Source organism: Heloderma suspectum, chromosome 2 (assembly GCF_057233095.1).
Source record: "Heloderma suspectum isolate Gila_16-S chromosome 2, 16-S_ref, whole genome shotgun sequence".
In the NCBI taxonomy this organism is placed as follows: Eukaryota; Metazoa; Chordata; class Lepidosauria; order Squamata; family Helodermatidae; genus Heloderma; species Heloderma suspectum.
The window spans coordinates 222620759-222643989 of NC_139459.1; the positions used below are offsets into that span (position 1 = coordinate 222620759).

Sequence of the window (23231 nt, forward strand, 5' to 3'; positions counted from 1 at the left end):
TCCTCCCGCACACGGGCCACGCTCATTGGTCATTCTGGAAGAGGAAAGAGGCGGAGGAAGCGATTTAGGCGCCGGCGCAGGCGCCATCTTGAGAAATCAGCACCCCCGACCGCGAGCTCCGGCGTCGCAGTGCAATGTGAAAAACTAAGGCAGGCTCTTACCAATTTACGGAATTATCCTGTCGTTTAAGGAAGCAGTGGCGTTGGTGCGTAAGCTATGATCAGGGTACGTCAACAAGCACATTGCCAGTGTCAAAGGACTAGTGTGCAAGATCAGATAGACTGAAGGAGGCGAGGCAGTAAAGGCTGATAATCCATTTATAAGACTATGCTAGTCCCTCAGAATTTCATATAAAACTTGTGCAGTCCGATCCAAGGCACTTTTACTGTGAATTATTCCAATGAGTTCGATGGGACTTAATCCCAAGCAAGGGTCCATAGAATTGCAGCCTAACTGGCAAGCTACTCATTCAGGAGATGCTCGAATTTGGGGGGACAAAACAAAAGGTGGCAACCTTACTTGCACCCACAGTTCGGCGGCACCAAACTGCACAGGAATGAAGATTCTTGCCACAACTACAAAGCTGCAGCCTGATACTGTGCATAGAGTGCAGAGCGAGGCAGTATGGCTCCGTATGCCAGTTGATGGGGAACATGGGTGTGGCTATTGCGCTCATGTCCCGCTTCTGGGCTTCTCATTGGGAGCTGTGAGAAAAAGGATAAGCCTTTGGGCTGATCTAGCGTGCATGGCTCTTATATTCTTGCGCGAAAGTGGGTTCCACTGAAGCCAATGCAAAAGCTTACAAAAAACAAATACGTAAAAACTTCTGCGCACCTGTCTAAGTAGGTTCTGGTCCGCGAAAGCTCATGCCACAATAAGGCTGCAATCCTATCCGCATACTTTTTGCGGAGTAAGACCCATTGAACTCAATCGGACTTCTCAGTAGACATGTATAAGATTGCTCTGTAAATCATTTGGTCTGGGAAACCGAACAAGCCTTTTTGTGTTGTGTGGTGTGTTTAGGCTAGTTCAGTTGTGCTCTCCAGCGCATCTCAGCCTTCAGTTCAGTTGTGGTGGACTACAAGACCCATGATTCCCAGCCAGAATAGCCATTGGCCATGCTGGCCGGGAATCATGAGACTTGTAGTCCAGCGCATCTGGAGGACACCCGGTCGGGGAAGGCTGCCGTATCTCATCCCACTAATGTCTTGAGCAGTCAAATTTACTCCAGGGAAAAGGGCTTTGAAGCGCAGCCCCAGGAACCACGCAGGCCGAGAAAACGAAAAAAAGGGGGCGGCTTGCGCTCCTCGCGACCGAACGCCTTTTCGTAATCCCGCCCTCTTCATCGTTGGCTGTGATTGGGTGTTTTGCCGGAAGACGCGTGGAACGTTTTTGACTGCGAATGGTCCGCTTACACCTCAATCTAACCTCTTTGAAGTGCGTGCGAAGGTCGGGAAGGGCGGCGTGAGCCTCTGGAGCCTCGTCTTGAGCGGGAAGGGTTCTAATGTGCGACCCAGTATCCCAGTTCAGTGTGAGGGAGTACAGGTTTGTAGGAGGAGAGCAAGACGAGGAAAGAGATCAGCGGAGGCCGGAGCTGCTGGTGCTTATTCCCGAGGTGCCGATCCAGAATGACGATGATGATGATGATGATGATGATATGATGTTGTTGTGGTTGTGCAGTCGTGTCCGACTGTTCGTGACCCCATGGCCCACAGCACGCCAGGCCTTCCTGTCCTGCGCTCTCTCCCGGAGCGTGCTCAAGTCCATATCCATTGCATCGGTGATGCTATCTAGCCATCTCATCCTCTGCCGTCCCCTTCTCCTTTTGCCCTCAGTCTTTCCCAGCATCAGGGTCTTTTCCAGGGTGTTTTCTCTTCGCATTAGGTAGCCAGAATATTGGAGCTTCAGCTTCAGTATCTGTCCTTCCAATGAGCAGTCAGGGTTGATTTCCTTGATAATAATATAGTATATAATTAAAAACATATGTGTAGGAAGCAGAATTTAGAACGATGTAATGCAAAACAAGAAGAAATCAGGGCAGAAATACGTATGTTTGAAGCAAGTTGAATGAGTCTATTTTACATAACTTACAAAATCTCACCCGAATCATTTGGTGATACCTTCTAGGTTTGTTCCAAAATCCATATAGTGCAATACCGTTATTAGGCTACCTCAAAGATCACAAGAAAAGAAAGCATTTGAGAACTCCTAATCAGGCAATTGAGCCGGACATCCTCGAGAGTGAAGTCAAGTGGACCATAGGAAGCATTAGTAACAACAAAGCTAGCGGAGATGACAGTATTCCAGCTGAGCTATTTAAAATCCTAAAAGATGATGCTGTTAAAGTGCTGCATTCAATATGCCAACAAATCTGGAACACTCAACAATGGCCGCAAGACTGGAAAAGGTCAGTTTACATTCCAATTCCAAAGAAGGGCAACGCCAAAGAGTGTTCAAACTACTGCACAATTGCGCTCATTTCACATGCCAGCAAGGTGATGCTCAAAATCTTACAAGCTAGGCTTCAGCAGTATGCGAACCGAGAACTACCGGAAGTACAAGCTGGGTTTCGAAGAGGCAGAGGAACTAGAGATCAAATCGCCAACATTCGCTGCATCATGGCGAAAGCAAGAGAATTCCAGAAAAACGTCTATTTCTGCTTCATTGACTACACTAAAGCCTTTGATTGTGTGGATCACAACAAACTGTGGCAAATTCTTAAAGTGATGGGAGTACCAGACCACCTTACCTGTCTCCTGAGAAACCTGTATGAGGGTCAAGAAGCAACAGTAAGAACCAGACATGGAACAACCGAGTGGTTCAAAATTGGGAAAGGAGTACGACAAGGCTGCATATTGTCACCCTGCTTATTTAACTTATACGCAGAGTACATCATGAGAAATGCCGGGTTGGATGAATCAGAGGTCGGAATTAAGATTGCTGGGAGAATTATCAACAACCTCCGATATGCAGACGACACCACCCTAATGGCAGAAAGCGAAGAGGATCTCAAGAGCCTCTTGTTGAGGGTGAAAGAGGAGAGTGCAAAAGCTGGTTTGAAACTCAACATTAAAAAAACTAAGATCATGGCATCTGGCCCTATCACTTCCTGGCATATAGAAGGGGAAGAAATGGAAGCAGTGACAGGTTTTACTTTCTTGGGCTCCAAGATCACCGCAGACGGTGACTGTAGCCATGAAATTAAAAGACGCTTGCTCCTTGGGAGGAAAGCTATGGCCAACCTAGACAGCATAGTAAGAAGCAGAGACATCACCTTGCTGACAAAGGTCCGTCTAATCAAAGCTATGGTTTTCCCAGTAGTAACGTATGGCTGTGAGAGCTGGACTATAAGGAAGGTTGAGCGCCGAAGAATTGATGCTTTCGAACTGTGGTGCTGGAGAAGACTCTTACGAGTCCCCTGGACTGCAAGGAGGTCAAATCAGTCCATCCTAAAGGAAATCAACCCTGAGTGCTCATTGGAAGGACAGATACTGAAGCTGAAGCTCAAATATTTTGGCTACCTAATGCGAAGAGAAAACTCTCTGGAAAAGACCCTGATGCTGGGAAAGACTGAAGGCAAAAGGAAAAGGGGACGGCAGAGGATGAGATGGCTAGATAGCATCACGGATGCAATGAATATGAACTTGAGCACGCTCCGGGAGAGAGCGCAGGAGAGGAAGGCCTGGCGTGCTATGGTCCATGGGGTCACAAAGAGTCGGACACGACTGAACAACAACAACAAATCAGGCAATATGTTACGAAAAGGAGATTTGGAGGGGGGGGATAGGAAGTGGGGGAAAGGCTGACTGAATGCTGTAGTCACGATGTCTACATAGAATCTAAAGGTGCAATCCTATGCATGTTTAGACAGAAAAAGGCCCTACAATTCCAGCATTCCCCAACCAGCCATGTTGGATGTAGAATGCTGGGAGTTGTAGGGCTTTTTTCTGTTTAAACATGCATAGGGTTGTGCCCAAAGATGATAGCTTTTTGAAACGTTTTCCTTGATGAAAAGATGTGGAGATCTTGATAGCTTGCATATTTTTATGATCCTTGAGTTGGCTTAATAAAGGCATTAGACTATATGGATTTTGGCATTTTTCTTAGGGCTAACACAGCTGCCTTTGGTTTTTGTATTCTAGTTACGGACACCTTAGTGATAACGATTTTGGTGGGCAAAATCATTTTTGTTTTAGTTCTAGGCCAATCCTAAGTGGTTTGTGTGGTTTCTTGCAGTTTTTACCTTTACTGAAGAGCTTTATTTAAAAATAAAATGGGTTTATTTCTGTAGATGAAAAGGTATGTGTGTACACCCCACTTCTGAGCAGTGAGAACTTTTGGGGGCTCCACCACTTACCCAGGGTTCAGTTTCCTTAGGCTTAGAAGGTTACTAGAGATGACAGCGCTTCTGTAGTACAAGGTTTATTTACACATATGCACAGGCTTAGCATAAGAAGGGGAGGCCCGACTGGAGCAGATGTTGGTTTCATTTTGGCGCCAAGTTAAAACATGGCTTTTCACCAAAGCCTTTGAGGGCTAATTGAATTCCCCAAAGTTGCACACCATTTTGGCAGTTCTATTTTAGATTTTCCAATTGACACTCAGCTGTGGATGTGTCTGGTGGTGAAAAGAAAATCCGATGCTGTAAAGAACAATATTGTTTAGGAACCTGGAATGTCAGATCAATGAATCAAGGTAAGCTGGAGGTGGTCAAACATGAGATGGCAAGATTGAACATCGACATCTTGGGAATCAGCGAACTCAAATGGACAGGCATGGGCGAATTTAATTCAGGTGACCATCATATCTACTATTGTGGGCAAGAATCCCTTAGAAGAAATGGAGTAGCACTCATAGTCAACAAAAGGGTGGGAAAAGCAGTACTGGGGTACAATCTTAAAAATGATAGAATGATCTCAGTACGAATCCAAGGCAAACCATTCAACATCACAGTAATTCAAGTCTGTGCCCCAACCACTGAGGCCGAAGAAGCTGAGGTTGATCGGTTCTATGAAGACCTACAACACCTTCTAGAACTAACACCAAAAAAAGATGTCCTCTTCATCATAGGGGATTGGAATGCTAAAGTAGGAAGTCAAGAAATCACCGGGATAACAGGCAGGCATGGCCTTGGTGTACAAAATGAAGCAGGACAAAAGCTAATAGAGTTTTGCCAAGAGAACACGCTGACCATAGCAAACACTCTTTTCCAACAGCACAAGAGGCGACTCTACACATGGACGTCACCAGATGGTCAATATCGAAATCAGATTGATTATGTCCTTTGCAGCCAAAGATGGAGAAGCTCCATACAGTCAGTAAAAACAAGACCTGGAGCTGACTGTGGCTCAGATCATGAGCTGCTTCTTGCAAAATTTCGGCTTAAATTGAAGAACATAGAGAAGACCACTAAACCATTCAGGTATGACCTAAATCATATCCCTGATGAATATACAGTGGAGGTGACGAATAGATTTCAGGGATTAGACCTGATAGACAGAGTGCCTGAGGAACTATGGACGGAAGTCCGTAACATTGTTCAGGAGGCAGCAACGAAATCCATCCCAAAGAAAAAGAAATGCAAGAAAGCCAAGTGGCTGTCTGATGAGGCTTTACAAGTAGCTGAGGAAAGAAGGGAAGCGAAAAGCAAGGGAGAAAGGGGAAGATATACCCAACTGAATGCAGAGTTCCAGAGAATAGCAAGGAGAGACAAGAAGGCCTTCTTAAATGAACAATGCAAAGAAATCGAGGAAAACAACAGAATGGGAAAGACGAGAGATCTCTTCAAGAAAATTGGAGATCTCAAGGGAACGTTTTGTGCAAAGACGGGCATGATAAAGGACAAAGAAGGCAGGGACCTAACAGAAGCAGATGAGATTAAGAAGAGGTGGCAAGAATACACAGAAGAACTATACAGGAAAGATCTGAATGTCCCTGATAGCCATGATAGTGCGGTCACTGAACTTGAGCCGGACATCCTCGAGAGTGAAGTCAAGTGGGCCTTAGGAAGCATTAGTAACAACAAAGCTAGCGGAGATGACAGTATTCCAGCAGAGCTATTTAAAATCCTAAAAGATGATGCTGTTAAAGTGCTGCATTCAATATGCCAACAAATCTGGAACACTCAACAGTGGCCACAAGACTGGAAAAGGTCAGTTTACATTCCAATTCCAAAGAAGGGCAACGCCAAAGAGTGTTCAAACTACCGCACCATTGCACTCATTTCACATGCCAGCAAGGTGATGCTCAAAATCCTACAAGCTAGGCTTCAGCAGTATGCGAACCGAGAACTACCAGAAGTACAAGCTGGATTTAGAAGAGGCAGAGGAACTAGAGATCAAATCGCCAACATTCGCTGCATCATGGCGAAAGCAAGAGAATTCCAGAAAAACGTCTACTTCTGCTTCATTGACTACGCTAAAGCCTTTGATTGTGTGGATCACAACAAACTGTGGCAAATTCTTAAAGTGATGGGAGTACCAGACCACCTTACCTGTCTCCTGAGAAACCTGTACGAGGGTCAAGAAGCAACAGTAAGAACCAGACATGGAACAACCGATTGGTTCAAAATTGGGAAAGGAGTACGACAAGGCTGCATATTATCACCCTGCTTATTTAACTTATATGCAGAGTACATCATGAGAAATGCTGGGTTGGATGAATCAGAGGTCGGAATTAAGATTGCTGGGAGAATTATCAACAACCTCCGATATGCAGACGATACCACCCTAATGGCAGAAAGCGAAGAGGATCTAAAGAGCCTCTTGTTGAGGGTGAAAGAGGAGAGTGCAAAAGCTGGTTTGAAACTCAACATTAAAAAAACGAAGATCATGGCATCTGGCCCCATCACTTCCTGGCATATAGAAGGGGAAGAAATGGAAGCAGTGACAGATTTTACTTTCTTGGGCTCCAAGATCACCGCAGACGGTGACTGTAGCCATGAAATTAAAAGACGCTTGCTCCTTGGGAGGAAAGCTATGGCCAACCTAGACAGCATAGTCAGAAGCAGAGACATCACCTTGCCGACAAAGGTCCGTCTAATCAAAGCTATGGTTTTCCCAGTAGTAATGTATGGCTGTGAGAGCTGGACTATAAGGAAGGCTGAGCGCCGAAGAATTGATGCTTTTGAACTGTGGTGCTGGAGAAGACTCTTACGAGTCCCCTGGACTGCAAGGAGGTCAAATCAGTCCATCCTAAAGGAAATCAACCCTGAGTGCTCATTGGAAGGACAGATACTGAAGCTGAAGCTCCAATATTTTGGCCACCTAATGCGAAGAGAAAACTCCCTGGAAAAGACCCTGATGCTGGGAAAGACTGAAGGCAAAAGGAGAAGGGGACGGCAGAGGATGAGATGGCTAGATAGCATCACGGATGCAATGGATATGGACTTGAGCACGCTCCGGGAGAGAGCGCAGGACAGGAAGGCCTGGCGTGCTATGGTCCATGGGGTCACGAAGAGTCGGACACGACTGAACGACTGAACAACAACAACAACAAATTAGCTTGTTTATTGGTTTAATATGCTTTTAGCTGTTTAAGGGTGCAATCCTATTGGGATAGGCGGCCCCCTCTGAACTCGGAGGTGACCGCCTATCCAACGCAGGGCAGGAGATGCATGGAGGGGATTGTCCCCTCACCCTTTAGCCGCCCTGCATTTGTGGCTAGACAGCTGATTTTGCGGCTAGACAGTAGATTGCTGTCTAGTCATGGGAAGGCGGAGTGGGGAAGGCGGGTGCTGGTTCGACACATAGGATGTGTTCTACCGGCATTTCCGCCTTCCCCACCCTGGAATGCCCCGTTTTTGCCTTTCCGCGCTCCTCTTTTGAGCGTGGGGCCGTTCTGAGCTGCCGGCAGGGCTGTGGGGAAGTCGGTTCTCCAGGAACTGACTTTGGAGCGTGGGTTCCGAGGTTGGTTCCCAGAAACCCACATATCCTATGGCTGTCTAGCTGCTGGCTAGAGGCCATAGGATTGCTCCCTCCATTATTCATTGTTTTATATTGTTTAAATTGATTGTATGTGTACGACCTCCTGCGATCTTAATGATATAGGGCGGGATAGAAATGTTTTAAAGAAAATACATAAATAAAAGGGGCCTCACAGTGTTAACGCTCCAACAATTTCCAGCTGTCTAGGGGAACCCATAGTTCCATGGGATATCCTGCTGGGAGCAAAGTTCTTTGCCTCCTTTTCAGATCCAGTTACAGTACAGACTGACCAAAAAAGGACAGGATAGGGTAATCCTTCCCCTTGGCCTAGTTGGACAAAAGGGTGAGTCATCTTCATTCATCACTTATTCCTTGGGCCATCCTGACTTCCATTGAAAACACTGCTGGCTATCGACTGCCCTTTTGTTTTAAGAGATCTTGCCTTAGGGCACCTACACTAACAGCTTTACTTACAGAAATTTTACAGTCAAGAATTACAAGGCTGGAATGGATCTTGCCTGTGTTTGCAATCAGAGGCACTGGGCAGAACTAGTTTCAAGGCTTAAGCAGCAAATAAGTAATCAGATATTTCTCAAATCTGTTGTCAAGGAGATAAGAGTGACAGAACTTCATTTTTGGTCCAGACTGTTACATTGCAAGCATTTGACCTGAAAGGAAAAACCACTTGGAGAGCAATCCTATCTCCTCAAAAGTAAGTCTCATTGAGTTCAGTGAAGCTTACTCCCAGGTAAGTAGGTGTAGCATTGCAGCCAAAGGCAGTTATGTCGCATTATCCCTGACATCCCTCACTGGCTGGAAGTCTGGTGGCTCCACACTAATGCTCCCATGATCTGCTGGCACATTCTGATCTATCATTTGTGACAAGCGGTCATCCTGCTGAACACATCAGTGAACTGAAGAAGAGTTTCTTCAGTCATGGAATGGGCAGCCTCTAGACTCTAGTACCATAACCTTCCCTTTTCTTTTCAGAGTCCTGTTGCTTCTGCACTTTCGCTAATAAAAAGCCAAACAACTCAAAGCATATGTCAGCCTTTCCCAACCCGGTACTTTCCAAATAGGTTGGACTACAACTGCCATCATCCCCAACCAGCAATGCCTGGGGATGATGAGGATTGTAGTCCAACACATCTGAAAGGCTCCAGGTTGGGGAAGGCTGGCATATAGACTGGCTCCAAGATGTTTGTGCATATATATATATATAAGTCTGGTACACATCTCAGTGACGTCCCAAATAGGATTGAAGCTTCAGCACTGTTTCAAGAAAAAAAGTCACAAAAAATTGAAAGTTATTCTTAAAATGATAGAAAATATGTGTCAATTTGCAGATAATTTTTTTATCTGTGTTTGCATATCCCCTACCCCCAAGTGCTTTTATCGGCAACTTGTCTTCCTGTCTTATATAGGTTCATTGAGCAAATACAAGTATATGGTCAAAAAACGCTTCCATAATAATTGTTTCCTGCTTTTGAAGTTGGCTGTAATTATGATGACGTTACAGGGGTTAATACTACTGGTGGAATGGCAATGGTAACAGTGAAATTGTTTGTGCAAAAATTTTTGTGGCTGCTGCTGTTCCCATATGACTATATGTGCACTTTTGATCACAGAAATTCTAATGAATGAACCTCAGAAGTTATTACATCTGCTACCACAGTCGTCTTGCTTGATCATGTAAATAAGTTTTAATAATATCACTGTCAGGGTTATTATCATTTAAGTAAGTAGCATCAAAAAATGGTTATTTATTTTATTTACAATATTTATATACTGCTCCACATCAAAGATTTTGGAGTGGTGAACAAGAGTCAAACACCATATCAAAACAAAACATTTTAAAAGAAACAGATTCTGAACTTAATAAACTGTGGCTGGTCACTCAAGGAAAGCCTCTTGAAATAACAATGTCTTCAGGAGGCGCCGAAAGCAACACAACGTTGTCGCCTGTCTGACCTCCAAAGGCAGGGAGTTCCACAGGAAGGGGGCCACCACACTGAAGGCTCTTTTTCTGGTGGACTCCAACCGGGCCATGAGTCCACGTGGAACCACCAGGAGCATGCCCTCTGATTACCTCAGTGACCAGCAGGTTGGTAAAGGAGAAGGCACTCTCTCAGATATCCTGGTCCGAAGTTGTTTAGGGCTTTGTACACTAGCACTAATACCTTAAACCTGGCCCGGTAGCAGATAGGCAGCCAGTGCATTTCCTGGCTTGCAACCCCTCAGCCAAGGGGTTGCACTGAAAAGGGGCAGTTCCTGAGAACAGCTGAGCTGCTGCATTCTGCACTAGCTCCAGCTTCCAGACCAACCTCAAGGGCAGCCCCACATAGGGTGCATTGCGGTAATCCAGTCTTGAGGTTACTAATACCGTGGCCAAATTATGTAGGTAAAGTCTATCTGCACCCAGCATCTTGCATGGCTTGTTGTTTTGATTTCACTGACACTACATAGCTTATTGCAGGGTTGTGAAATAATACCCTCCGTTGAACCTACAAGATGTGCTGCTCTGTGATACATTCTGATCAGTGACAACAGCTCCTTTTATAGATACCCAGCAGGAAAACTCTGGCTGAATGCAAAATAAACATGATTTCATGTTTCTCCTTGAGTTGCAGTTTGTATGCAATTGTAGCATTCTGTGGGAAAGTGTTGACTATGTTGTCTTCTACAAACTGCTTCAGCTGAACTATTTGTCAGCTGAATTTTCTGGTATCTAATGATAAATGCAAAAGGTAGAGAAAATTGGTGAAAACTGAGAAATGCATTTGTACTGTATATTTTTTAAATGCATGTGATATTACCATATTTTGCAACAAGAGCTCCCTTTTTCAGGTCCTTGATCCCCAGTATGGCATGTATGTTTGGCCCTGTGCTGTGGTTCTAGCCCAGTATGTCTGGTTTCATAGAAGACTAGTCCGTGGCAAGAGAATTTTAGAGGTAAATGTAACACTTTTGATTCCAACCACACACTGTGAAATTAGAACCTTTAAAAAATAAAATTTGCTGTATCTCAAGCCTTCACATTTTATTTTAGCAGTAAGTTTTTTTCTTTAAATTTCTCTTTGTTGTAAATGTTAGGTTATTTATTTATTTTTATTTTATTGCATTTATATCCCGCCTTTTTTCCTGTTGCAAGGAACCCTAACCCAAGGTTAGGGTTCATGCTGTTAGGTTAGGGTTCAGGCTCTTGTAGCTGGGGCTCATGGACAACATGGATGTGTTTACGACTGGCTACTCTTTTGATCAGCAATTGCTGTATAAGCTGCTTTGGATAAGGTTAATAAAATTCAAATGTTTGCTCTTGGATATTTCCTGGTGGCTTGCACAAAAGTGGTATTTTAGGCAAGCTGATAATGTAGATGTTTGCAGTGGGCTAGATTAGCCCTTCCCAGACTGCAGCCCTCCAGATGTTTTGGACTACAGCTCTCATTGTCCCCAACCAGCAAGGCTAGATCAGTAAGGGTGGATCTGTGCATGTTTAGACAGAATGAAGTCCTGTAACTCCCAGCATGTTGGGAGTTGTAGGGCTTTTTTCTGTCTAAACATGCATAGGATTGCACCTTAAGGCATCTGTTTTTGCATCACTTACACTTAGAATTCTGTCAAGCTCAAGAGAGTATAACAAAGTGGAAGTAGCCATAGAAGTCACTTAGGGAGCAATCCTATGGTCGCTAGACAGCCATAGGATATCTGGTTTTCTGGGAACCTACCTCAGAGCCTGTGCTCCAACGTTGGTTCCCAGAGAACCGACCTTTCCCCGCTTCCACGCTGCCTCCAAGGCAGTGTGGAACAGCCTCAACCTCCGTGCTCGCAAGAGGAGTGTGGAGCGGCTGAAAAGGGGTGTGTCTGGGGGTGTTTCAGGGTGGGGAGGGCAGAAATGCCTGTAGGACACATCCAATGTGTTGTACAGCAGCCTCCTCCCCTGCTCTGTCCCCTTGCAGCTAGACAGCTGCAATCGGCTGTCTAGCCAAAAATGCAGGGCAGGAGAAGCGTCGAGGGAACAATCCCCTCTGTGCTTCTCCTGCCTTGCTTTGGATAGGTGGTCGCCTCCGAGTTCGGAGGTGGCCACCTATCTGGATAGGATTGCACCCTTAATCTACCCCAGCCCAATGGCAGGAACGTACACTGGTGGGTGTATCTCCCTCACCCACATTTAGAATAGAAAACAAAACAGATAGATCTTATACTGTGCTACATATATGTAATGTTTCTTAAGCTGACTGCCAGATCAGCAGTAAGCAGTTATCAAGTGTGAACATGTAGTTCTATTTCCCCATCCAAGTTTTCCTGCTGAACAAGTACGAGTCAACAGCTTGAGACCTTGTGTGAATTGGACCCTAGTTTGTTATTGTTCATTTCTGAATGAAGCACATAATCATAGCTTGTCCTCTGAAAAGCGTAAGATAGAAAATACTTAGGATTTGGAGTGTGTGATGGAATAGGGGCATCCAGTGAGATGTCATGAGTAAACTGCTGGTGTTATCATTTGGGTCATTAACTACAGTCCTAGACATGTCTACTCAGAAGTAAGTCCCATTGCGCTTTAGCAGACCACTCCATGAAGAAGAGTAACAACCCAAACGTGAGTGCCATCCTGAACTCAGCTATGAACACATTTAGCATTACAATTGGTATGCTACAAACCAGTTTTTTTACTTTATGCAGATTGGAGCAGGTGTGAGTCTTCCTGGGATAGTGGCAGCAAAATGTGGAGCAGAAGCAATATTGTCAGATAATGCAGAGTTCCCTCGATGTTTGGACAACTGTCGAAGAAGCTGTCAGATGAATAACCTCTCTGGGGTGTATGTCACAGGACTCACTTGGGGCCATATTTCACCTGCTCTACTGGCCTTGCCTCCAGTGGACATTGTGTTGGCATCTGATGTATTTTTTGAACCAGAAGGTAAATGTTCCATTGACACAGCTTATCTTATACCCACCATTGGGCATGTTATACTGTAGAATTTGACACACGTTTTACTTCCTGTGAATAGTGGCTACAAAAACCAGTTAAGTTATCCTTTTGCCCTTCCAGGTTCAAGAATGTGGGTTTTCATACAAATGATGTGCACTCTTAGCGGTCCTATGGTAACATACTGCTGATGTGGAAAGTAGCAATTGAAATTCTAAGGAATAAAACAGGATCTTCCCTTCTACTAAAGCCCTTGCTAGAACTGGCAGGCTAGCTACAAAATGAAGTTATTTGATACGGGCTTAGAATTGGTCTCCAGTATATTGATTCTTGTAAAATTATTGGAGCTCTTAGAGGGGATATCATTAAGGTTACCTAGAAATACAAATACAGTGGAACCTCTACAATTTTGATAGAAATGGTAAAACTTAACAAATTTATTGAGGCTGTGAAATAGCCAAACTAAAATTTATTAACTTCAAAACTAAATGGCAGCTATTCCTTAATTACTGGAATTGGTCTCAGGAATCTAGCAAATCTCAATTCCCTTCAGTTTTCTCCCATGAATATAGAATAGGCTAAATATTGGCCAGTTGTAGGGATATATGAATCTACCTTGGACCATTAGCCAATTACAGGCTAGTATTGTCTGCGTTGACTAGCAGTGGCTATCAGGCTGAGATCTTTCCCAGCTCTGCCATTAAAGATCCTCTTAGTCAGCATGCCAGGAATTCAATCCAAGACCTGTTGAAAAATTTTAATAAACCTTCGTTAAGCTAAGTGTACCTCTCCTTCACTGCGAGTTCAGGAACATTCATTGGGTTGTATCCAATTTTATTTGCCAATAGAATAGACACCACTGGCAAAACAGATTTCCCCCTCCCAGTCCCTCAGATCTGTTCAAGGGGAAGTCCTGGTATGTTGCCCACCGAGCCTTTATAGTGGCATATAACAGCTACCAGGAAGAATATCCTCTGCCCTCCAGCAAGGCCCTACCATTTCATTAACCTTTTCTTTAAAAATCCATTTTACTCAGCAAAGGCTGTGAAACCTTCCCACACCTATTGGCTTATTTTTCTAGGGGAAGTGGTAGAATGTAGGAAGCAGTTGGCCCATCTAGTCCAGTATTGTCTACATGGACTGGTAATGGCTCTCCTTTAGGCAGGCTTCTTTCCTAGTCCTACCTGGAGATGCCAGGGATTGAACCTGGGACCCTAAGCTACAGCCCCTCCCCGTAGTGAATGGCTAGAATAGTATATTATAGTGTCTTGTTCCCACCTCCTTCATATGTGGACTGGATTGGTGTTGAAGTAGGGACTCTCCAACAAAGGGAAAACTGCACATTGATCAGCTGGATAAAAAACACTTTGACAGACTGGACTGAAAATGACTTTCCAACATAGCTTTACTTCAAGACAGTTAATAGTCTTATGGGATAAACCCCAAGTGTTAAGAAGGCAAACAAGGAAATAGGTTAAGTAATGACTCATTAATTTTGCATAGTGAACTAGAGATGTGGAAAAGGCCCTGCCTACCATTGTAGTACAAAGCAATGTAAAGAAACCCTTGGGATGAAAGTGTGCAACTCCATATTGAAGTATACCTTTGATTAAAAAAAATAGCAAAACAAGGTGCACAAACACTAAGTCATAGTTTTATTACATGCTAATTTGGGGAGAGATTTAAGTCCAACAATCACAAGTGAACCAAATCTAACACACATAAACCAGTATTACACTAAATGTTTGTTGGCATTATTTGACAGACTTTGAAGATATAATAACTACAGTGCACTACTTAATGGAAAAGAATCCACATGCTCAGTTTTGGACTACTTATCAAGTCAGAAGGTATGGTTGTGCCAAATCTATTCCCGTATTGATCTCATAACTTTCAAGCACTTTCATTGACAAGTCTGCGTCACCAGATGTATCTTGTCTGATGAAGAGAGCTGGAGGTGGCAAAAGCTTGCACATTTGTGACCTTTGAATTGGCCTAATAAAAGTAATGCCACAATGAATGTTAGATGTTATGGCTAATATAGCTACCTTTGCTTTTTATCTAAAATGCACTCAGAGCTGTGTATGCTAAACACCATGAACTGCTGCTGAGAAATTAGCCTTAAAACACAAATTTGGCAACTATGACATGAATAGTAAAGGTGTGGACTCTTTTTCAGTGCTGACTGGTCTATTGAAGGATTACTCTACAAGTGGGAGATGGAAAGCATCTGCGTCCCCTTGCAGTCATTTGAGGCCAACAAGGAACAATTAGCAGGCTCTTCTCTTCCAGGGAGACACACTATTGAAATGATGATCATCAGTACAAATCAAAGAACAAAGCCAGATCCTGTAACTGTTTTGAGATAAGATTTACTTTAGTGTTTTTAAAAATAAATTTTTACCTCCAACCTGCTTGGTTTTGAAGTACTTCGCAAACTGTTAAAATCATCTGCTGTAAGTTGACTTAAGAAAATGGAAAAATGGTCCCGCAGCACCTTCTAGATAGCAAGTTCTTTGTACCAGCTTAAGGTGGTGTCCTTCCTCAAATCCCCAATGTTGCCCATCAAAACACTCACATCTTCCTCTGGAACAAAGGCAGTTGAGAATTGCCCCATTAGAGGGTTGTATCCAATAGTGGTTCACTCTACTGATAGAAGTCGTCCATCAGCACAGCAGGGAGGTCATTCAATGACACCCCCCCCCCACATCTGCTGGGGGGGCAACCCTCTGGAGCAGTTTTGGTGATGGCACAGTGGGCTGCAGGAGGAATTGCCTATCTCCACCTCTGTTCCATTGGTGGACTTCTTTGATCAGCTAAGTGACCACCCATAGTCTACATAAGGGATAAGCAACCTGGCACCCTCCAGATATTTTGGACAACTCCCATATGCCATAGCCACCATGACCAGAGATTATGGGAGCTGTAATCCAAAATATTTGGAGGACACCAGGTTGTCTACCCTTGTATTTATTAAGGTTTTAGATTGTATGTTCTAAGCATCAGTTTAGGTCACTGCTTCGGAAACCTCAATGAAGTAATTTGGCCACACAGATATAGCTGTGTAATGTAATTCTTATACCTCAAGTAGGTAAGAAGCCATTCATATCAATTTCACAGGAATATCAGTCTGTTGTGCTTTACTATCTATGAAGTATTAATTCACAGTACATAATACAAATGAGTTTTCTTGAAATCAAAACATGATCTTCCCATACTCTTAATAGACAAAACTGACACAGGACATTAGAGTTCAAAAAATGAACACCAAGAAAGTGTTTATTAAACTACAGACACAGTGGTTATAGTACAGAATGTTGTAAGAGATACTCCAAATTGATACTTAGAGGAATGAATCAAATGCTTTAACGTTACATTTTTATATGCAAGTTCACATACGTAGATGGTCTAATTTACCATTCTGGAAAAATAAGGTGTGTATATCACCAGCTAGATGTGCTCACTGTATGCTCCGTTATTTTTATGCAAGGCCCGGGTGACTGGAAGTGCAGTTGTCAGGCAATTTTAACTAACTGGACAGCCATTTGTTTCTGCACGACAAGGCATCGTTACAGGAGCAATCAGGAGAAAACAGGAAACAGCCAAGCACTCTGCACTGCAACACGCCACCTTAACAGCTAACCAGCATTACTCAACTGCTACACAACTGCGCCTAGTGCACAAAAATACATAAGAGAAGAGATTAGAATTTTGTCTTGATAAAAACAAATCTTTCAAAATAATTGTCAGCTGTAAAGTTTAATGTTTGACTTGAAGATACTATTTCAACTGAAGTATTTGCAAATGCATTTGAATTTAAAATTTTGGAACTGGAGAATAAAGGCAAAAATTGAACATTTGGACAGCATTAAGCTACTCAGCATATTATAGCTGCATATTTCTTTAATATTAAAACTTGAGGCAGCAAGTTAGTTTACCCATTTTATTTGCAAACATATCAGCACTATATGAACAAAAATGAAGTTTTACCTCAAATATCCAAGCCAATAATGAAATCTGTAGTCGTTCACTCCACTAAATTACAAGAAATTTGAATAATAGCAACAAAATGGCACGTAAAAGTAAAAGTCTGCTATTTGAGGCTCAAAAATAAAGTAAAAAGTTAGACAAAGTGTTACAAAATAACCTTTTCAACAGCTGGTTGCTTGTGCCGGGGTCTCTCCAATGGACTGGCGATTCAAATGATCATTTTTCCTCCAAAGGCATCCTTTATGTAGGTTTCTCATCTATTTGATGCATCTAGGTTTGAAAAAGGTATAGTTCAGCAAGGGTACCCATTGTATGTCTTCCATATTTTATGGATGTACTCAGGATTTCTAGTAACGCTGGCCTTGGCTCACCACGTTTTAGAGAGAGTGCAATGCCCACCTCCCACCATCACATAGGATACTAACGTAGATAAGACATGAGATTTTTGGAGTTACTGTTGAACTTCCACTAATCACATTGCATGCTGTCGGGCTACGTTCAAACCACCCTTATCCTGAATCCGGCCCGATTCACAGTAAATTACATGTAAGTTCTTATTCAAAACCTTGAGGAGACATTAAATAGTTGCGTAACCTTAACAGTTCTAGGCCCCCTTCCTTTGAAAAAACAGGACCAAACAATTTGAGGGAGGTTAAAGACACACTATCCATTTTCCCCACCCAGCATCTCCTTATAAGCCCACAATTGCACTGGAGAAGAAACCGGTTTCCATAAATTCCTGTATTTCAATTTGCACTTCTAAAAATATTTGCTGAGCTCTGTCACCACAGGACTGATTCTTCAATAACAGGATAGTGTATCTTTAACATTTAAAGACAAACCTGCTCCAATACACGCCCACAGAAACTGGTCCCTGGAGGATCAGCCAAATCAGTTAAAATCTGCAATACTGGCCAATATTCTTTAAGCAAACAGGAGACCGCAGCTTTAAAGGGGAAAATGCAGATGTTGGATAAGAACAGTAAGAAATAGTCATTTTCAGAAATAGGTTGCGTCTCAAACAATAGATATTAAAAAGCAAGCTATTAAGTGCAACAAAACACGAAGATATCCTTTATTAGCCATAAACTAAAATGCCCTCCTCAGAAAGGAATGTGCCCCATTAGGATTTACTTGCTCTAGAAGGCTATATGAAGGACCCAATGCCTGCTGAATTGCTACAATAAAACATGCAAATACAATAGATTGCCAGACACGTTACCATTTTCTTAGGATGACACAGCCCCTTCCTCTTCAGGAGACTTAGGGGGACTCTTCGAACGAGATCTTGACTTCGATTCCCTCTTTGAAACAGGTGGGGGGCTTCTTGATCTGGACCGGGATCTCGATCGCGAACGAGACCTGGAAACAGACGAGGACTTGGACTTTGATCTCCTGCCCGATCTGGACTTGGAAGTAGAGCGAGACCGGGAACGTGTGCGAGATCTCGATTTAGAACGACTATAGCGCGATCTGCTACGGGATCTGGATCGGCTTCTGCTTCGGGATCGGCTGCGACGTCGTCTTCTGGGGCTGCGGGGCAAAAAGAAAAAAAGGCACGGGTGGTTGGATAATCGCCATAAATTCATATACTGCCTCCCCTCGGAGCCTTTCTTACAGCGCCGGAGCAAGAAGAAACTGCAGGCCGCCCTTTCGATTCCTTGGCCTCCGATATCACGTGGCTTAGTTACTTTCCCGCCGACCTTACCCAAACCAACACAACTTTACCGCCGTCCCTGCCTCCGTAGGCCTTTCTTTTCTCGTCTCAAGTTATCCAGGATCTACTCCAATCCCGGACTTCCCGCCTCTTTGAGCGCCAATAACCTGTCTTTCCACACATCCCTCTCACTTCACTGGCCCCCCTTTCAGTTGTTCTTCCCGATCAGGCGCTTCTCGCCTCCTCCGAAGTTCCGCGCCCCGCCAATTCTTACCTCCTGCTGCGACGTCCGTAGCCACCGCTGCCGTACCGGCGCGGAGGGGGCCCCCGTCGGCTATGGTGGGAATCGGGGGGTCGGCCGTAACGGGCCATCTGGACACGCAACTCCCGCCCGTCGAGCACGGCTCCGTCCATGGCATCCATGGCGTCCTCCGCGTCGCGTTTGTCGTGGAAGCGCACGAAGGCGAAGCCACGGCTCTCCTTGGTGTAGCGGTCTCGGGGAATGTACACGTCCCCTACGCGTCCGTACTTCTCGAAGACGCGGCGCAGCGTGTCCGGAGAGGTCCGGTAAGTCAAGTTGTCCACCTTCAGGGAGGTCATACCCTCCACGTCCGGCGGCGGCCGCCCGTAACTCATAGCGAGCGGGCGGGGAAGAAGGGGATGACGCGGGAAAAGCGGCTAGAACAGGGAATCAAAACCGAAGAACACAGGAAGGGCTTTGCAGCGAGACCCGCAGGTGTCGCGGACCCACCGCCGTATTCCGTTTGGCGCACGCGGGCTAGATCTCATTCAGGCGCCACCATCTTCAAGCGCCGCCACGAGCAAATGAACGAGGCGCCGCCCTTCCTCAAGCACTTAAGCGCCACAAAATGGCCGCCGCTGACCCGGAAGTAGCTCCCGAGACCCACCCACCCCGCGCTCCTCGGTTAGATAGGAGTCAACTGAAATTATGTTTTCGCTTTTTGAATAGGAAATGGAGATTTAGGAAGGCACTGTTAACGGCAGTGGGACATAAACGGAAAAAAAAAATCATTATCGGCTTTGAACGCTAGACGCCGTTAGGGCGAAACCCCGGAAGGGATTATGTCCCCGAGCGAAGATATTTAGTGTTACCTTCCAAGTACCACCAAATATGAAAGAGGTATATTGGAGTCTGCTTATTAAAAGGCAGATTACATATTTTATTATTTTAAGTGTTAAATGGCAGTACTGACGCGAATGCTCGCCCAACGAGAAAAAGTGCTGGATTCAAAATGGCGGCGAAGGAAAAGAGGAAGCTGACTGATATGTCGGGGTGGGGCGTCCACGAGGTCTGTGGCGCGCGCCCGTAGCGCGCAACGAGAACGAGGCTGGGTTCAAGGGGCGCGAGGCGGAGCGATGATTTTCTTAGCGCTGCCGCAATGAAGAGACGCGAGCCAAGGCTGGGGGGGCGGGGCTAGCTTCTGCTCCGCCCACAGATTTTCGTGCTGGGTTAAGCGTTGGAGGCCTTAATGGACCTCATCGCTTATAAAGGGAGCCTCGCAGGTTGTGTTCCTTTGCAACCAAAGCATGCTTGGCTGCTAAGAGATCCTAGGCACAGAAAATAGCATCGATAGCATTGTTTGTCTATAAGGAAGAACAAAATCTAAAATTTATTCGGACCAGCCAAAACGTCACAAAATAGTGAGCAGCCTTTGGAATCTTCAGAATCCTTCTTCAGGCTGGAAGTTAAGCAAAATGGGGTGTATGTGTGGGTAGATTCTTACCTCCCTCTGAATGTGAGGATTGGGTCATCTGCTTGAGACAGAAGAAGCCATGTGCTCTGCATACACTTACCCTGGAGTAAATCTCCATTGAACACCGTGAGGTGCACTTCTGAGATCTACACTCTAAGGATCCTATGTTTGGGAAGTTGGGGGTTGAGTTTGAATTCAAGAATTTTAATTGATAAGGAGTGCAGCCCAGCAGCTTGCCAGCGTAATATGTTTGTGTAGCACAGAGGGCTCTGCCACACTTTTTTCTCCTGCCCCCAATCCTTAGTTATCGGATATGCTGGGACTATGCTGTCTGATATATCAAGCTGGAGCTTCTGAACTGAATGGAAATAAGTTCTATGAGAAGCTGGTACTCTGGAATAAGGGAGTGCAAGGAAATCAAGTGTACTCCCTCTGGCATTATACAGCTGTGTAAAACCAAGGTCATACAGCTGCACCGTAATGTAGCAGAATAAGTCTTCCGCCTCAGAGGTGTTGGCAAATCATTTTATGGTATCTCCTACAGCTCTTCCCTTTGTGCTGGCTAATAAAAATGGTTCAGCTGCTCTGGAAATTAAATCACAACCTTTTTGTAAGCATGGAGCAATAGTTTTATAGCCTAAGGAGTATCAGAGCCTGGGTGGGGAAACCTTGGGATTCCACTTCTAGCAAATTGTGAAGCATAGAAAGAGAGTCTCATTAATGAGGAAGTTGGAAATTATTTCAAGTGATAGGTGAGAGTAAAACTTTGGTTTTTTTCTGAAGTGGTGGCTGGTTTTTGCCTCTACTTTAGCCCCTTTTTATTTCCGATAAACATGTGAGCAACAGTACACATACTCGGGAGATTACTTGCCTAAAATGCTATATCTGTGAATATGCCCTAGGAAATCAACCATCACAATCCCCTTTTCCCCAAAGCATTTGAGTTACCCATAATGGAAGAATGTGGCTGCATTCTTGTCTCCTGATACATTTTTGTTGATTTTACAAAGACAAGAATTCACAGTGTGACCACACAAATTCACTTACTCTGGAGTAGTTCCATAGAAAACTTGCACTGTAGGCAATAGGATTACTTGAAGTAGGGGAACTGGAGATAACAACTGATGCATCAGAGAATGTGAATAGCAAATAGAATAGCAAGATCAACATTTCAGAAATATGGGTTATTATGAAGTGTAAGTCCATTATTTGTTCCGTAAAGGTTTATAGCCTTTATTAGGATCTAACCTAGGGTTCTTCCAGATGGAGGGTGGCTAGCACTAACAGTCAAAAGGCAGCTATTCCATGTTTTCATTAACTCTTTTTTTTGGTAGAATCATAGAATAGTAGGGTTGGAAGGGGCCTATAAGACCATCGAGTCCAACCCACTGCTCACTGCAGGAATGCATTGGTAAGAAAAATATTGGAAGAAATGGTGGGAAAACAGGAGGTCTACAAAATGAAGACAACATCTGCATAAAATTCCATGAATGGGGCACCGTGATTGGAGAATAAAAACTTTATCTGGACACACCCCTGGGCTGGAAGTCCTTTTCACATATTCTGAACCATATCCATGTTCTGTTTAGTACTAGTACACTGAACCAGGTAAATGGTAATTAGAATTAAAAAGATGTTATTTAGTTTCCAAAAGGAAGATTTTTTTCTTGAGGCAATGCATTCAGTTTATTTTTAACATTATTACATTTATATCCCACCCTTTTTCTTCTTGCAAGGAACCCAAGGCGGCTCACATGGGTCTCCTCTCCATTTTATCCTCACAATAACCCTGTGAGGTTGGTTAGGCTGAGAGTCAGTGACTGGCCTAAAGTCAGCTAGTCAGCTTCATGGCCAATTGGGGACTAGAACCTTGATCATCCAAGGCCAACATTCTGACTACTACATCACACTGGCTCTGAAGTTAATAAGTCATTGGTTGTGGGTCAGGGTAGGGTAGAACCTCTGAATGAAGATAATGTTCAGTTAGGGTGCAATCCTATGTGTCTTTAGACAGAAAAAAGTCCTACAACTCTCATCATGCCTCAGACTTTTTTTATCATCATGCTCCAGACATTCCACAGCTGGCTGGGGAATGCTGGGAGTAGTAGGACTTTTCCCTGTCTAAACATCCATAGGATTGCACCCTTAAGTTGACTTCCTGAGTGAAAAGTTCAGAAGTCATTCATTGATGGAGCTGACGGTACTCAAATATAAAGGATGGTAATTTTGATTTGTGAAACTGATAATCTGGAATAGGGACAATACATAAAAATAAGGGGCATCTTTTAAAATAATGTGCCAGGGATATTCTCCTCCACCAGTGATACAGTGCATCAGTGATGTTCCCAGTCATCTTATGCACCAGTGATATTCTGTTCTCATTGTGAATCTACCGCTATTGTGCTGCTTTGTCACCAAAACCTGCATGGGAAATTGTTGAGAAGTGGACTAAAGGTAAATAAAAATGTAGTTTCCTTATGCAGTGGTGCAGCTAAGTAATTTTAGACTCCAGACTTAATGGTCTTATGGGCTCCCCTTCAGGCGGTCATTGCATATGTATTACTTCATTTATGTACCACACAACTAACATTTCTCTTCCCCTCCCTGCTCACCATTCCATGCTGTACAACTGCTTCTATAGTCTTGATATGTTACAACAGCAGCTGTTTGCCAGCCCTGATTTAAAAAACAATACTCTGAGCATGTGCAGTTTTGCATTTTTAATTTACGTAAATAATAGAACCATCATGACTACAAGAACAAATAGAGTTTGCTTCTGCTGCCTTGATGTTGCCCCCAAAGTGCAGCCCTAGTTGCACCATTGTTCTTATGCAATGGAAGAATAAAGTGATAAAGATGAGTGAATACAAGTTCTTAAGTATGAATACATCATGTTTCATTATGGAGAATTAACAGTATGAAATCCTATGCATGTTTACTGGAAAGTAAGCCCTGCTATATTCAGTGAAACCTACTCCCTAGTAAATTGTGTTTCAGATTGCAGCCTAAAGCACTAA

At 44.0% G+C, this 23231-nt stretch overlaps 2 protein-coding genes across 10 annotated transcripts; one reads left to right on the forward strand and one right to left on the reverse strand.

Moving 5' to 3' along the window:
* Positions 1-73: 73 nt before the first annotated feature.
* METTL23 (methyltransferase 23, arginine) lies at positions 74-16524 on the forward strand. 5 transcript variants are annotated; one of them, XM_084838221.1, is made up of 5 exons: positions 74-225; positions 10773-10877; positions 12606-12843; positions 14618-14702; positions 15032-15230. In XM_084838221.1, exons 1-5 carry the CDS (start codon positions 217-219, stop codon positions 15219-15221), a joined length of 627 nt encoding a protein of 208 aa, XP_084694347.1. In that variant the 5' UTR covers positions 74-216; the 3' UTR covers positions 15222-15230. The 5 variants fall into 5 exon arrangements, with proteins under 5 accessions (XP_084694347.1, XP_084694349.1, XP_084694346.1 ...); XM_084838223.1 differs by having other exon boundaries at positions 74-205; XM_084838220.1 differs by lacking the exon at positions 74-225 and adding an exon at positions 1429-1615 and having other exon boundaries at positions 15032-16524.
* Positions 14485-19322, reverse strand: SRSF2 (serine and arginine rich splicing factor 2). Of its 5 annotated transcripts, XR_014788310.1 has the most exons (5): positions 18774-19322; positions 18065-18375; positions 17685-17788; positions 17000-17112; positions 14485-16525 (listed from the first exon to the last, which is right to left on the reverse strand). XR_014788310.1 is itself a non-coding variant. In XM_084838226.1 (3 exons), the coding sequence occupies exons 1-2, from the start codon at positions 19133-19135 to the stop codon at positions 18072-18074; spliced, it is 666 nt and encodes a 221-aa protein (XP_084694352.1). In that variant the 5' UTR covers positions 19136-19322; the 3' UTR covers positions 14485-17112; positions 18065-18071. The 5 variants fall into 5 exon arrangements, 1 of the variants encoding a protein (XP_084694352.1); XR_014788309.1 differs by lacking the exon at positions 17685-17788; XR_014788308.1 differs by having other exon boundaries at positions 17000-17505; positions 17681-18375.
* Between the last annotated feature and the right edge of the window lie 3909 nt (positions 19323-23231).